The following is a 15,986-nucleotide window of genomic DNA, read 5'->3' on the forward strand; positions in this document are numbered from 1 at the left end:
TCCCCCATCTTGGTTGATCTGCCTAACAATCGGTGGGTTGGCTTGACCAACAACCCCAATGAAGTTACCTCCTTCCGAGTGTCCTCCATTGACCTCGGGCAGTGTCCTCCATTGACCTCGGGCTCTTCCACGTGAAGTGACAGTTCTTCACGATTTAGCTGAAGCAGACGTCTCGTCTCCTCCATCTGACGATCCAACATCGTCTGAATCATCATTTGCACTCCAGCCATCGTCATTGGCTCAGGTGCAGCAACTACAACAGGTGCTTGCTCAATCACTGGTGGTTGATTCCTGTTCTCGTTTGCATTTCCAACTTCGCTTCTTGTTCTTGCCATCTTGATCTATACACCGAATAAGGTGAAATTAGATCCTCATTCACGATAGATATTTCGATCTTCCTTATCACTCCAAAACGTTTACATGTTAGTCCTAATATCGTAATCGTACGCTTAGAATCCTAAACCCATAAGGTTTCCAGATCCGGTTGGCAACAAACCATAGATCCAAACAAACAATTTCATATATGGCAAACATATAGCATTTAGCACATAAAAGCATTTTAGGCATATTTCCTAAGTTTATATTACAAGAAATTTACAATTTTAATGTATTACTTTTTATAACATATACTACAATACTACTATTCTATAATGAGTATTATCAATACGAATTTTGAAATACAAATTTGCACTTGGCCTATTCAATTATGAAATACAGTACACTTAAATATGGTTTCTATGTGTAATTTGTTAAAATTAAATTATGATGCTTACGTGTATGTTATGAGAAGATGGTTTATAAACAAAAAGATAAACCAAATTTCAATACTTCTAAAAAGAGATACAAAGAATATTCATGAATGAAAGAACAAAACTACATAACGTGAGATACATATACTTTACATGAAAGAATCGACTATAAACTTTAATAATATAAAATAAGTTTCATTACATGTTCTTAAAACAAAATCATTATCAAACCGAACCAAACCAAACACACATCAATAATAAAAACAAGAACTACTACTACTAAACATCTAGACCCTTGGATTTTGATAATAAAGCACTGGTTTCTTGGGCTTAAAGAGATACCTAGAACCATACGTTGAACTAAACACGTCTTTCACAAGAGGATACTGTAGTTGAGCATACGAAACAATAGGTATAAGCGCAACCACACTAATGAAGATTGCAATCACAATGAACTTGTGACGATATATCACAAAGAAACTAACACTAAAAGAAAACATCATGGTGACTATGGATAGAAAAAGCATTGATAAACCCACCAAAAGCTTTTTGGGTAACGATTCAAGAAAATCCTCTTGAGCATAACGAGATGTGAGGATAGATAAAAACACAAGGATTGAAGTGGAAGACAAGATTAGGGAAATGGCATCCAAGATGACAAATACTATGAATGGTCCGCTATGAAGAAACATAGGAAAGCCGGTTTTTTGGTCGTAGCCACCTGGAATTGTATAAGCGACTGCAAATACTACGGTGGCTATTAGGGCGGCAGCCACCATGCATTTACTAGCGGTTCCTTTCATCCATTTCTCACCTTCGGTTACTAAAGGTTTGTGGTTTTTAGTGAATAGTTCATATGGTGTTAAGCCATCGTTGTTCTTTTTTTCTTTGTAAAGAGGGGGTATCATAGACTCCACTTCCTACAACACAAACATATATATAGGAGATTATCATACAATATGGTGAATGTAAATGAATAATAAATTAACATGGATAATATTTGAGAGAAATATAAAATATATATACCTTGAACCATAATAATTTATGTTGCAATTGGAAAGCTGCCCCTGACACATGTGGAAGTCGGGTTTTTTCCGCATTCTTTCCAACCAAATGCAACATATTATTGCCTTCTAGGTCTTTGACTGGAATTATCAAAGCCTTCATGGATCCAATCTCATACAACAAATTATATATTCCCTCATGACGATGAGAAACAGCAACATGAAAAATACTTTGATTGTTTTCATTTCTCTTCCATATAAGGTCAGGATATCTTCGGATAAGCTCAACCAAAAATCCAGTGTTGCCTGTTTCTGCAGCAACAAAAAGTACTCGAGAGGGGTAAGTTTGCCTTCCATCTACCAGAACTATTGGGCCTCTGAGTATTGTATCTATTTCAGCTTTCGGCTTTTCTTCAATACTTGTCCAGATCTCTCTTAGTAACTGCACAGCTTTATTGTCCACTGACTCCGCCTTCAAATGGAAGACTGCAAAAGTAAAATTAACACAACAATCAAATAAGAAACCAAGTTGATGAATGAAAATGGCATACAAAAGCTCGTTTATAATAAAATGCAGAATGAAAAGATACTTGAATTGACGATGCTTCTCATGTAATGTGGTTTTATTTCATTAAATGCAGAAGGCTTTCGAGCCAATGCACATAGTCCATTCCCTCTTTGAGCAAGTAGTGGGTGGTGTTCCAATACTTTTAGAGCGAAATCTGAAAAAGAATATTTCAAAATTAGTTAATAACTAAAGGTATATGCAAAATTTATAATTAGAATGTAATAATATACAACTAATTTAGTTAGGTTAGACAATCTAACCTAACTAATATAATAATAATGCACAGAATGGGCCTAACTTAGGCCCATTCTGTGTATTATTATTATATCGGCATGTAAAATACATACCAAAAAAATCCATTTCAATGGACTTCAAGAAAACCCAACTCCTATTAATAGGTGTCCAACCAGGAGCATTCATCTGTTGAGACTCTTCATACAGATAATCTGCCATTTCTATGTTTCCAAATAACACAGCAACATAAAGTGGCATCATGTTTTCGCCATTAGGGATAGTAGGCAAGTCTCCATTTCTCTTAACCATAATTCTAGCCATTTCAACATTTCCAGCTATAGCTGCTAAAGAAAGGGCAGTGTTTCCATTTCTGTTCTGAAGTTGCAAATCTGCCCTGCTCATTTTACCCACAAGATATCGAACAAATTCGATGCTGTCTGTGTTGCTATGAGCTGATGCTGCAATGTGAAGTGGTGTTTCGCAGTTTTCATTGATGCTGTAACGTAAGAGGTATTCGGGACTACCGATGATGTGTTTTGCGGTTTGCCAGTCTGCTTTAATTAATGCTTCACATAAAGGAACACAGATATCGATGAAGTCCTTTCGTCTGTTATCTGTGTATTTTACAAAAATGGCCTCAAAGATTCCCAACAATATTAGTACAAGGAAGTTTGAATTTATAGGAGGGTATTGTTACCGGCAAGTAGATCTTGACGAGGAAGATCATAACGTGGTTGAGGCGGTGGTGGTGGTTGTGGTGGTGGATGCTGGTGGATTATGACATTTGCTTCACCCATTTGAACTAAGCCCTGTTATCTGAATGCTTAAGGCCCTGAAAACGTATCATACTACGGATGAAGAATATGGTTGTTACAACACAGATACGTTCTCTTTTTCTCTAACTAATAGCATCTACAATGCATGGTTTAATAGAATACTTAATGAAGTAGAATGTCTGGTTGATTAAACTCAACCATGACATCTAATGAGTTTCAGGTTCAATGGCTATTGAATTCTTCAAAATGAAAAGCTGTATAAAAATACAATACACTATTGTACTATAGATATTTAATGTTAAAGTTTTATAAAGTATGTTGCCATTATACATTTGACCATTTCAAAATTTATAAAATTTAAGTAGCTTTTCTCTTTAAGATTATTTTTATATGCACTTGTCACTTTCTTATTTCCATAGATATTTTTTTTTAACAATTCTAGAGTTTTTTATGGCACTTCCTGTCATTAGCTATCACTAACTGCGAGTTTTTTCTAAAGGGGTTGATTAAAAAAAAAAAAAAAAAAAAAAAAAAAAAAAAAAAAAAAAAAAACAGCAACTTACTAGTATCATGTTAATCTGAAATTTTCATGATTTTCAAATTTATTAGATTAATGATTAGAGATTCGTTGATTAACGTCAGATAATTAAATGCAAAGAAAATAAAACTTTGAACCAAAACTTAAGTTTTTTATAACATTTTAATATAATGAATGATTATAAAATTAATTAACAATAATATTAATTAATAGTAACATAAAATTAAAAATTATATTACATTATCTTACAAATAATATTTGATATTTTGAATAATATCATGACTGAAATTAAAAAAAAAAATCAAAGTAAAAATTTTTAAATCAACTAATCATAACAATACTTAAAAATAATAAGAAATGTATTTAATTTTTAAATCTTTTATTATTGATTTAAAAAAACACTTTTTTAGATAATTTTGTTATCAATCAACAAGTATTACAAAATATTATAATAACAAATATTTTATCATTGTATAATTGTATAAATCATTCTCAACATAATTAAACAAATAATTATTTACTTATATGAATATGAATATTCTCTAGTGTCAATAATGGAAGAATCTACCTTTAGGTATCAAGCCTTTCAGAAACAAAATTTTATAATATTAAATAACACATTTCTAACTTAACAATAACCAACTCTATACTATTACAACTTAATGCTTTTTTAGCACGTCATGGACTCATGGTATCTTTTCAAAACCAATCTACGGATTTCTACAAAATGATATATCATAATTATTATTAATATTCATTATGTGATTGCTTTCGCAAAAATTACCAATACGAATCTTAATCTACGACCTAATGATCTATCATATCCAAATATCCGACTACGCTTTACAACAATTTACTAGGAGGAAGCAAAGATTTAATTAGAGGGAAAAAAAAGTAGCAGTCAATTTGATCTCCAGTGGTACGACGTCGTTTACGGATATTTGTTCCTCTAATGGTCTATGAACAGTTAATTCTTGCCGGAGCTTACAAAAATGCTACAGCAACTAGAATTAGATCCAATTTCAGTTTACTTTCCTTTCAATGTTATTGCACATATACGGAATTAACAATTGATGCAATAAGCATATGAACAATGAATGAACACGATAAACCACACGTACTACATGACCTAAATCCTGATTAGGTTAAAAATCGCCGAATTGACACATTCAAACAAAATTTAGATTCACTAACACATACCTTGTCAAATTACGGTAGATGTCTGTGCTTTTACTGATCTTGCGATGATTTCGAGCTTTACTACAAAATAAGAAATCGATAATCAACAAAAAAGCAGGAATCAGAGGCTTTGGAAAGAAGATGAAGAAGAATTGGTTGCATTACATCAAATAGAAGTAGATAATGAAAAACGAAGAAGAAAAAGAGCTTCACCAATAACTGAAACCAGAAGGCTTTAAGAAAATGAAGAATAACAACCGGCGCCATTTATAAAACGGATAAAACGCAGGTTCGAGGAAATGCAGCTGAACTGAAGAAGCCAAAAAGAGTATATTTTTGGATTTGTGAATGAAATGTAAATCTCCATGAAATAAGGTTTAATTGTTTCAAAGAAACCTCCTGTGTGAAACTCAAGTATGATCATCCTTCTAAACGCGTGTGGTTACCCTGTGACGCAAACATGTATTTGGAAAGAGTGTAATTCGAAATATATTAATATAAAAATGAGTTAATTTAAGGGGTACTGGATAAATAGTTTTGAGTAAACTACACGAATGGTCTCTATGGTTTGGGATAATTTGCGCGTTTAGTCCCTAACTTATTTTTTTAACTCGGAAGGTCCCTACTGTTTGTTTTTGTTACGCGCTTGGTCCCTGTCTTACCTAAAAAGACTATTTTTTCCTTGATTTATTTATTTATTTAAATAAACACACCCCAAACTCCACCTCTCTCATCTTATCTTACCTACCTTAACATTTTTCTCGATTTAAATAATAGTATTTTTAGGTAAAATAGGGATCAAGTGTGTAACAAAAACAAACAGTAGGGACTAAGTGTGTAACAAAAACAAACAATAGGGACCTTCCGAGTTAAAAAAATAAATTAGGGACCAAACGCGCAAATTACCCCAAACCATAGGGACCATTCGTGTAATTTACTCAATAGTTTTTTAGCTTATTTACTTATTATGGTGGGAATAAGTATTTTTTTAAAATGTGTTTGGATTAGCTTATTGCGGTGAGAATAAGCAATAAACAATAAACATTTTAAGTGTTTGTCAAACAAAACAGCTTATATGAGTAAAATGACTAATACGTAATAAGCATTCCCTCCTTGCTTATTAAAATCTGCTTATTTTGTTTATTCCTACCGCAATAAGCTGATTTTTAAAGACTCCTATCCAAACACTTAAATTTGCTTATTGTGGTGGGATTAAGCAATAAGCAATAAACACCCTATTTTTTCCCTATCCAAAATAGGGGTGTGTGCGGTGCGGTTTAAAGTCAAAAACGCAAACCGCACCGCATATGCGGTTTGAGTTTTTTTGAAACCGCAAACCGCACCGCAGAAGTTCAAAATCGCATTATGCGGTGCGGTTTTATACGGTGTGGTTTTTTTGAAACCGCAAACCGCACCGCAGAAGTTCAAAATCGCATTATGCGGTGCGGTTTTATGCGGACGGTTTGTGCGGTTTTGCGGTTTGATAAGTTGCTACATTTTATAATTGTTGAAAAATCTAAAAAACTTTTTGATCTTTTGAGATATAAAACTAGAAACTATAAATGTTTTGCAAAAAAACTCAAAAACAAGTTGCTTTCTATAGTACGTTTGTTAATTAATTTCTATTGCATGACTATATTCATTAATTTTAGGCTAATTAACATATTCATTTTTATCCATACCAACATTCTAACTGTTACGAATATGTAATCAGACAATTATTACTATTTTATTAATCCTAGTGCTAGGATGAAACAATATCATTTCTTATATATATATATATATATATATATATATATATATATATATATATATATATATATATGTGTGTGTGTGTGTGTGTGTGTGTGTGTGTGTTTGTGTGTGTGTGGTGCGGTGCGGTTTAAACTGCGACTTTGAAATTGAAAACCGCAAACCGTACCACAAAAGTTCTAAACTGCATTATGCGATGCGGTACGGGTGGTTTGTGCGGTTTGGTGCACACCCCTAATCCAAACACCCCCTAAGTTTAAGAATAAATTTTTTAAAATTATACCTAAAAGATATTGATCAATTTTATATAGTCTTTTAATTTAATCTATTAAAAATCTTCTTCTTCTACTCCAATAAATAAAGGGTTTTTTTACCACTTGTCACTTTTCTCATTTAATTTACTAAATGTCATTTTATGGTGTATTGAATTAATTTTTTTTCCACATATTATTTTATAAGTTTTTCTATTTTTTAAAATTTTACATAATATTTTAATGTAATAATTGCAATAAATGTAGTAATAAATTGATATATCAATGTCATTAATGAACTTACCTTTTAATTTCAAAAGTAAAGCTTATTAGTTTTTTTGTGTATCTGTTTAAATTTAAATGATAAAAAACATTTACATTATAATAATTCATTATTTTTCTTATTTTCTTATAAATTCAAAGTTCTCAAATATTTATACCTTTATATTTAATTTTTTTTTTTAAATTAACTCATTTAATACATGGTCTCACAACTAGTATACGTATTATTATGTAATCGTATTTAGTGCATCATATGTAACTACCGGAGCTAATCAAGACTATACTATTCCTATATAAGTAATGCCTCGATTAGAGTCTATGGGTTTGGGATTCAGAACGAAACATTGGAGTCTATTGGTTGGGATTTAAAGTTGTTTCATTGATTTATAAGGACCTGTCTAAAAACAAAAAAAAAATGAACCCTATAATTTTGGATTATCAATAGATGGGGACAAATTTGCGACGGATCAATGGATTAGTGATGGATTGAAATTCCAGTCCTCCTAATGACACAAGCCATGTATGGTCGCATACCTCGCATGTGTTCAGGACATGTTGGTCCTATTGGTAATGAATATTTAAAAGGAAGTGATCCGGAATCAATAAATTTTTATCATAACGATTTATAATTTAGATAATTGTACAATTCGTTGAGTTCACGGTAAATCAAACCAGAAGATACATGTATGATGTTTTATTATTGGGTCATTCTCAAGCTATTAGGTAGTGTAAAGTAATACTTAAAAAAGTAAGAATTTTTTTGTTGGTGTCTTGTTGTTGATTGCATGTCTACTCAGTTAAAGCTAGGGGGGGGGGGGGGGGGGGGGAAGAGAGAGAAAGAGAGAATTTAAGTGGTATATTGTGTCCATTATATGGGGTTGAGGTGGAATCGAGAGAACATCTATTTTTTCTCTATGAAGTAGCTTGGATAGTTTGGTCCTTTGTTGCAAGATGGTCTGATATAACTAAATAATAAATAAATAAATAAAATACCATATAAAATATAAATTGATGTTTATAACAAAAAAAAAATGTTATGTAAAGATGGACTCTCATATTTAAAATGCAAACAAATGATCCAAAAAGTTACAAAATATTTATAATGTCTTATTATTTTCACATATATTTTTGTTTCCCTCGGTTGAATTCATAAATTGAATAGCTAAACCATAATATTGTAAAATAAAAAGAGATCACATTATGGTATTGATACAAGAAACATTTAACATAATATATTCATTATCATTTATTTAGGTGTTGTTTGTTTTTTTGAAGCAAAAATACATAAAGTCTGTGGACCAGCTTTGCAACCCTCTGTAGTAGAAGAGGTTGACCAAACGGCTGCAGACTGTAATAAGAAGCGTGTTTGTTTTTTTTAAAATCTGCATGTTGTTGCAGATATTAAAAAATTAAAATAAACTGATTTTATAATCCGAAAATAGTTTTTTAATACCGAAAATTTAATAATGTATGACATTTCGGCAAAAATTTATGATATTTCAGCAAAAAATAATAATATTTTAACAAAAAAATAAATATATTTTAGCATAAAATAATGATATTTCATTAAAAATTATTATTATTCAATATAAAAAAATCAACAAGAATAAACAAAAAATGTGAAATAAGATTTCTGCAATATATAATCAATATTTTAGCAAGAAAAAAAGAAGAAGAAGAAGAGGTTGGAAGAGATAGAAAGAGGCAAAACAAGTGTTGCGCCAAGAAAAACACGTTCAAATGTATTTTAATCCGAAGACTTCTGAAAAACAACAGCTACTAAATGAAAAATGTTACGTGTGTGCTGTGTCGTACAATAATAAAAAGTTTGAAGAAGTTTTTTTCCAAAAAACAAATAGCACCTTAGATTCTCAAACATATCCTTAAAACATGAAATGAATTCCTTAATATAAAACAAAACATTACAAAAATAAGTACGCTGAAAATCATTAAAACATAATTTGCTTTGAAAAGTTAATAATCATGTCGCTTTGTGAATTGTTATCGTAAAAGGAAGCTTCTTTCCAGCATAGATGATGAGCAAGGAAGCTTCTTGATACTATTTTGGCAAGAATGTTTGTTTCATGTTCAACAAATTGGGAGATTTTGCGTAGTAGCCGTTCATAAAACAAAACAAAATACTAGTTAGATTTTAGTTGATAGTGGAATCTAATCACACGCTAGTGTATTTCTTACTTCGCTTTTGCAAGATACTATTTTAATATAAATGCGTTTTTATAGGAATATTCTTGGAAACTTCAGTATGTTTTATCTAAATTTAAATGATGATTTCCATCTTATCTATTATTTCATATAACAAAAAGGTCTTTTTTTTAGTTGTTAATATATATTTATATCTACTATAATAAATGAATGTTTTTCTTTTGTCGCATATCACACTTTTATGTAATTTGACAAATGTCATTTTGTGGTTATTTTAAATTAATTTTTTTGCTACATATCGTTTTATGGACTTACCTTCTTATTTCAAAAATTTTAAATTAAAGTTCATTAATTTATTTTGTTTATTTATTTAAACCTAAAAGATAAAAAATCATTTTTAATAATTTATTATTTTTCTTATTTTTTTTTATAAATCCAACGTTCTTAAATATTTAGACTTTTATATTTAATTTTTTTAATTAACACATGTAATACATGAATCTTACACCTAGTTATATATTATATATGAAAAATGTTTTTGTTTTAAGTTCCGTCGACGTCCACAAGTGTTGAACTAGATCGTTGGACATATAAGAGAATCCATATCAGTGTAAGTTTAGGATCTTGCAAAGAAACGTCAACTCATTCTCATTGATCAAGTTTTGAAAAAAGAAATTAGTAGGTCATCTAATTTTGATTGGTTTTAGTATTTAAATATGATTGTTTGATTAAAATAATAACATAAAATCACTTGCAAGTCTTGCAGATATAGAAAGATGATTGGTTTTATTGGCATTGGAGACTCTTTTTGAAAGACCTAATATGGATGGTCTAAGAGCATCTCCAACTCCTATTTTCCAATAATTTCTTCCCCCATTCATTTCGAATTCTATCCCATTTATTCCTCCATTTTGGGGGAGAATGAATAGTATAACACAAAATATGGTGTTATACTATTTATTTCCCCCAAAATGGGGATAAACTTTGAGTTGTCTGTTTTGGTCTATTGTTTTATATATTTATATGTTTCTAGTTTATTTTTATCTACTACTAATAATTAAATGTAATATTTAATACTTAGAATATTGTGTTGTATATTAAATTATATTAATTAATTATAAATATAAAGTTTGTTCTTTGTTTATCAAATTCCTATAAAAATTTAAATACATATTGAAATTTTAAAACACGAAGAACGTATTTTACAAAAGTTTATAATTAAATATTATAAATATAATCTTATTTATTTAATATTTTTGTAATGGAAAAAAATATAGATTATATATTTGTTAAAACCAAATTAGTAGAAGGGGTGTATATGATAATTTATATAAGTTGGTAGATTGGAATATACTATGAATATACTTTTTAGAGATAAAAACAGGGTAAAAATAGAGTATGGTTGAAGATGAAACATTGTAACATCCATAAAATTCAAGTCAATATAAAACTTTTCAAAACAATTAAAACCAGTAGCTATTACAAATTCGTTTTCAAAATAATCTAATATTAGAGTTTTCTCAGAAACACAAATAAAACATGAAGAGTTGTACGATCACGCATTTGCCTTGTCGCGATCCCTTGATGTACCAGAAACAATAAACTGAAACTGTAAGCCCGAAAGTTTAGTGAATTCCCCCAAAATACCAACCTTATGTAACCATAATCATATCATATCAACAAATACATAACAACATGCATAATGAGCCTTCAGCCTGACTGGACCGCCTCGCAGGCCTTCAGTCTTTCTAGACCGCTCTCTGAGCCTTCAGCACGTCTGGACCGCCTCTCAGGGCCTTCAGCCTATCCAGACTGCTCGTCGGGCCTTCGGTCTGACTATCATACCCTTTCGGGTTGATAGTCTATTCAGTCTACCCTAGGTATGTTGACCTTCAGCACAAAGCAGGACCGCCTCAACCCATCCCAAATCAAAACAAACATGTGCACATAACTATCATACGCTAGCATACATATATAACAATCAAACCGATATAGCAAATCATATAGCATAGCAACACCCTATAACCAGAACACCGGCCTAACCAGGTCACTAAGCATAAACATAACCTCATCCTAACTACCAGGATGCAACCAATAAACATATCATGCCATAACCGGATACAATCCATAAAGGGTCGGCCTTGGTGCCTTACACCCTATTGATATAGTGAGGATAACTCACCTCGCAAGTAGTGCTGAAATACTGTAAATCTCTGACTACTGTCTCGTCGGGAATCCCAAACTATTACACAATAAACACTAAGTTAATACCCAAAATAAACTTCTTGACTAAATGCCCACACCATTCATTAAGCTCATTTTCTTTATTGGGCCAAGGCCCAAATACCCAATCCTTAACTTGAAAGTCCATATATAAAGCCCATTATCGGCCCAATTTACTAAATTGGGCCCAACTTCCTAATTGGGCCTCACCCCATGATCTACTATCACTATCGGGCCCAAAATATCTTATTTACAAAGTCCAGTAAAGGCCCAATTCCATTTAGTCGATAAACAACCCAAAATCCGAAGCCCATTTGACAAAGGCCCAACAGAGGACGTACGCGAGGCGTACTCCTCTGGTACGCGGGGCGTACTCGTCCAGATGTTGACCACCATCGGGGTGGTTGACCCAGTACGCTGGGCATACTGGATTTACGTTGGGCATACTCGACAGTTTGCCAAAACCTTATTAAGTGCTTAACGGCTTAAGCACTTAAGCCCAAACTTTAGATCCAGAGACCTAACATGCCTAGGATCCATAAAGTCATGAACTTTATCACTTTGGATGTCCATAAACTTTTTAATGCTTGGTCTTAATCCATTAAGACCTTATTTCTCCATGCATTGGACACATACAGCTAATGGGACCTCATTTTTATCACTTAAGGTCCCTTCAAGACTCTAGAAGGACAACCTTTTTCGTCCAAATCACATCATGCACCACCTTATGGCTTTTGGGACAAGAAATGCTTCTAATAAAGTAAAATGGTGAGATCTATGCATATATGCATAACGTTTGGAACTTTATACCTTCTGGAGCTTCTTGAGCACAAGCTAATTTCAGATCTACAAGCTTGATCTTCTTCTCCAACTCTTTGATGGAATACCTTCCTCTTAAAGCACTCAAGAACACACCAAATAAGCTTAAAGAAACAAAGGAAAGGCTAGGGTTTGGGGAGGACGAATCTAATCTGTCGAGGCTGAGGTAAGGGAGGTTTTGATGCTCATAATGTTACTTATATAGGCCCCAAACCCTAAATATTAGGGTTTCACCCTGACATTTGTACGCCCAACATACACAAGTGTATGCCCAACGTACTAAGGTGCGACCTTAGTACGCTTAGTGTACTCTTATGTACGTGCAACGTACTCCCTCTTGGCCCAAGTTTGCAAACTTGGCCCTTAAACTTATCTTGGCTCTTCACTTCCAACCCCAAGGACTATAAATGACAAGGTGATGATAGAAGAGGGTTCGAGAATACTTGCCAAATCTCGGGATGTTACAAACATTATTTATCTTATTTTTTACTTCATTTTTTGGAGAAAAAATAAAAGTAGATTGGAGATGGTCTAAGACCATCTCCATTATATATGGTAAAATGGTTTTCTAATGCCATATAATCATTAAAAGTTGTCATGTCATCCGAGACCTTTCATAACTCTTGAAGGGGTTGGCTAAAGAGACACCCCATTTGGCTATTTAGACAGCCCTACAATCATTCATTACATAATAATTACTTTTAAATTATGATTATCTCCTACTTTTCAATATGCCTTTACTTTTCACAAATTTAATCCCTAAAAATTAGTTATATTAAATTTAGTACCTAAAACTTAATTGTATCAATTTAGAACCATTTTTTTCATAAATTTGTTCATACAATACAATTATAAAATATTATAATCAATAAAATTTATATCATTTTTTGGAACTTCTATTCGTACATTCACTAAATCTAATTTTAAATTTATATAATTTTTTTTACTTATCTACCCACTAAATCTATTCTTAAATTTATATATTTTAAAGTTTTTCTTGTTTTAAAATTGATAAGGGGGACACATTTTTTATCGTTTGTGGTCAAATAAAGTTTCAAACCTAAAAGTGTTTAAAATACATATGATGATTACTTATTACTTTTGATTTTTTAAACAAAAAGTTATTATAATGAATATCATAAATACATTATTAATAAATGAAAATTGATTCAACATCAATCATCTAATTTAATAAAATCATCTTCAAATACATGACATAAATAATATTCTTTAAAAATCCTCTATAGTTATAAAATCACAATTACAAGGTTTCAATTGTCTATAACTTTGCATACTTGACATAAACATCATTTCCCATCCAGCTGCACATGGGGCTCTGTGGCGGATTCAGTAAGTTGAAATAGTAGGCATCAGAAAATCTCCTTTTAATTGTATCATAACATAATGATTACCATGTACAAGTGAAATTGTAATAATCTGATGGTCCAATAATTCTTTCGGACCTTTCCAAAGAGAAAAGAAAGTTAAGGAACCATGCTTGGTTAAGAAAGTAAGGACCACGCCAAACCCGTTAGCAATTAGAATATATGTTTCAGGCATAAGCATCCAATGTTCTATTGGTGCCTTTGGTCCAAAGAAATACAATGAGGTCCAAAATTCTTGGATTCCATCTGTGAAAACCGTAGCATATACATCGGATGCACTCTGTAACTCGTTTACTAGTTGTTTTCGAACGTAGAGCCATTGATCTTTGCCATACCCGAGACAAACAGATATTGCTCGAAATCCGCAATGTCCATCACCCTTAACATTTTGTATACGTGAGACGTATGGATGAAACACGAGTGGAATTTCATCCATTAATGGATGAATGTAGCATGACCGAGGCTCTTGGTTCAAATCCATAAATTCATTTAAGTGTGGAATTGCTTCATTCGAGTATGGTATTACTTCATTCAAGTCTGGAATTGCTTCATTCATGTCTAGAATTGCTTCATCAAATTCTAGAATTGCTTCATTCATATCTGGAATTGCGGTTACATATGAACTATGTCTTGTCGGTTCCTTGTTCATCCATGTTGAATTCGATCCATCATATTTTGATGTGGTTAAATAACTATGTCTTCTGGGAGCTTGATTTGTAGAATCAACTCGTTTTTGTTGTTGTTTCTTCAAGTTTGGTCGTCCACGTGTATTTTTTTTTTTGAATTGCGGGTTCCTTAATGCGTGTTTTACTTGGTAGGAACATATCTCTTAGCTTTCTTATCATACTTTTTCGTGCTTTTGTGATGGGTTTTAGCTATAAGAACATCCTATGTGCTCATACAAACCCTAATGCTTGATCTAGGTTTCTCTATTGTACATGCAAGTTATCCAAGACTATAAAACCTAGTTCTAGCATACAAGTAATCATATTAACATAAGAATGGGTTTAAGTTATTACCTTGATTGTTATATAGCAATAACAATCCCAAATCCTTCTTGTATTGACTTTAGAAAGCTTAGAGTCACAAATGTCACTCCTCTAATGGTTCACAAACACCAAGAGCAAGAGGATGAAGAAGAGAAGAGAAGGAGGCTGCCCAAAACATGTGGAAACCCTAGAAGAAGTCTTGTCCACGTTTTTGGGCATAAGGGTTCCTTAAATAGTGAGGCTATTAGGGTTATCTAACAAGGAAACCCTAATTTGGATGCTTAAGCCCTAAGCAACCCATGGACTCCTTTCCTTAAAGGCCTTGGACGATTTCCAATGGGTTTTCCCATAGAATTCGTCCAACCTTATAATATAAGGCAATCCATAGCCTAATTGCAATTATCTTATAATTACAATTCTAGCCCTTAAGTTTAATTAATCTCTTTTAGTCACAAACTTAATTCTTATTAATTCTTGACTAATATTAATTAAACAATATGATTTCTCCTTTAATATATTATTCTCATAATATATTAATAAATCATATTTAATCCTTTCTCTCCATAATTCATCCTATCAAGTTACTTTGGTGAAGGCAACCCAAAAGGACCATGCACCATCGGGTCAAGTACATACCAAAATAGTTATGGACTTAGACACTAATCCAACATTTTGACTGTTGATAGACATTTTCTTTAATCATTTCTAAATCATCCTTGTAGGGAAATTTAGGGTTTGTGATGGAGATCTGGATACCAACTTGGATTGTGATATCACTTTCCAAGCTGATATTTCTACCTTATGCCTGGGTTACAAGAAATTCAGCCTAGGATAATCCAAGTGGACACTTACGTTTCTAGGCACAGAAAACGTAAGCCAGTATGCTAGAGGATTTTTTGAAAGTATGATGAAAAACGAGAGCTTAAGATCGTAACCCTCTTCTGTAGAGGAAGAGTTGTTTATATATTAAACAAGATTAGGGTTTCATTAGGGTTGGGCCGTCATTAGTTGCTTTGAAAGCAAGTAATATTAATCTGGATTTAATGAGTATTTAGGGTTACCAAAACTAACGAG

General features: G+C 32.1%; 2 protein-coding genes across 7 annotated transcripts; both read right to left on the reverse strand.

The window, feature by feature from the left end:
- Nucleotides 1–897: 897 nt before the first annotated feature.
- Nucleotides 898–5,518, reverse strand: LOC111889606 (uncharacterized). Of its 6 annotated transcripts, none has more exons than XM_023885754.3 (7): nucleotides 5,262–5,518; nucleotides 5,070–5,124; nucleotides 3,253–3,387; nucleotides 2,669–3,169; nucleotides 2,344–2,475; nucleotides 1,776–2,239; nucleotides 898–1,669 (listed from the first exon to the last, which is right to left on the reverse strand). In XM_023885754.3, the coding sequence occupies exons 3-7, from the start codon at nucleotides 3,350–3,352 to the stop codon at nucleotides 1,037–1,039; spliced, it is 1,830 nt and encodes a 609-aa protein (XP_023741522.1). In that variant the 5' UTR covers nucleotides 3,353–3,387; nucleotides 5,070–5,124; nucleotides 5,262–5,518; the 3' UTR covers nucleotides 898–1,036. The 6 variants fall into 6 exon arrangements, with proteins under 6 accessions (XP_023741522.1, XP_052626492.1, XP_023741521.1 ...); XM_052770532.1 differs by having other exon boundaries at nucleotides 3,253–3,403; XM_023885753.3 differs by having other exon boundaries at nucleotides 5,070–5,129.
- Nucleotides 5,519–13,885: 8,367 nt separating this feature from the next.
- LOC128127338 (uncharacterized) lies at nucleotides 13,886–14,521 on the reverse strand. The gene has a single exon (XM_052765803.1). The coding sequence runs from the start codon at nucleotides 14,519–14,521 to the stop codon at nucleotides 13,886–13,888; it is 636 nt and encodes a 211-aa protein (XP_052621763.1).
- Nucleotides 14,522–15,986: the final 1,465 nt, after the last annotated feature.

This window comes from Lactuca sativa, chromosome 1, assembly GCF_002870075.4.
Source record: "Lactuca sativa cultivar Salinas chromosome 1, Lsat_Salinas_v11, whole genome shotgun sequence".
NCBI lineage: Eukaryota > Viridiplantae > Streptophyta > Magnoliopsida > Asterales > Asteraceae > Lactuca > Lactuca sativa.

Coding starts and splice junctions, on each gene's coding strand:
- LOC111889606 (XM_023885754.3), bottom strand. CDS start 3,352: ATGGGTGAAGCAAATGTCATAATCCACCAGCATCCACCACCACAACCA. Junction 2,476..2,668: donor CATTGAAATGGATTTTTTTG/GTATGTATTTTA, acceptor ATTCTTTTTCAG/ATTTCGCTCTAAAAGTATTG. Junction 1,670..1,775: donor ATAAATTATTATGGTTCAAG/GTATATATATTT, acceptor TTTGTGTTGTAG/GAAGTGGAGTCTATGATACC.
- LOC128127338 (XM_052765803.1), bottom strand. CDS start 14,521: ATGAATGAAGCAATTCTAGAATTTGATGAAGCAATTCTAGACATGAAT.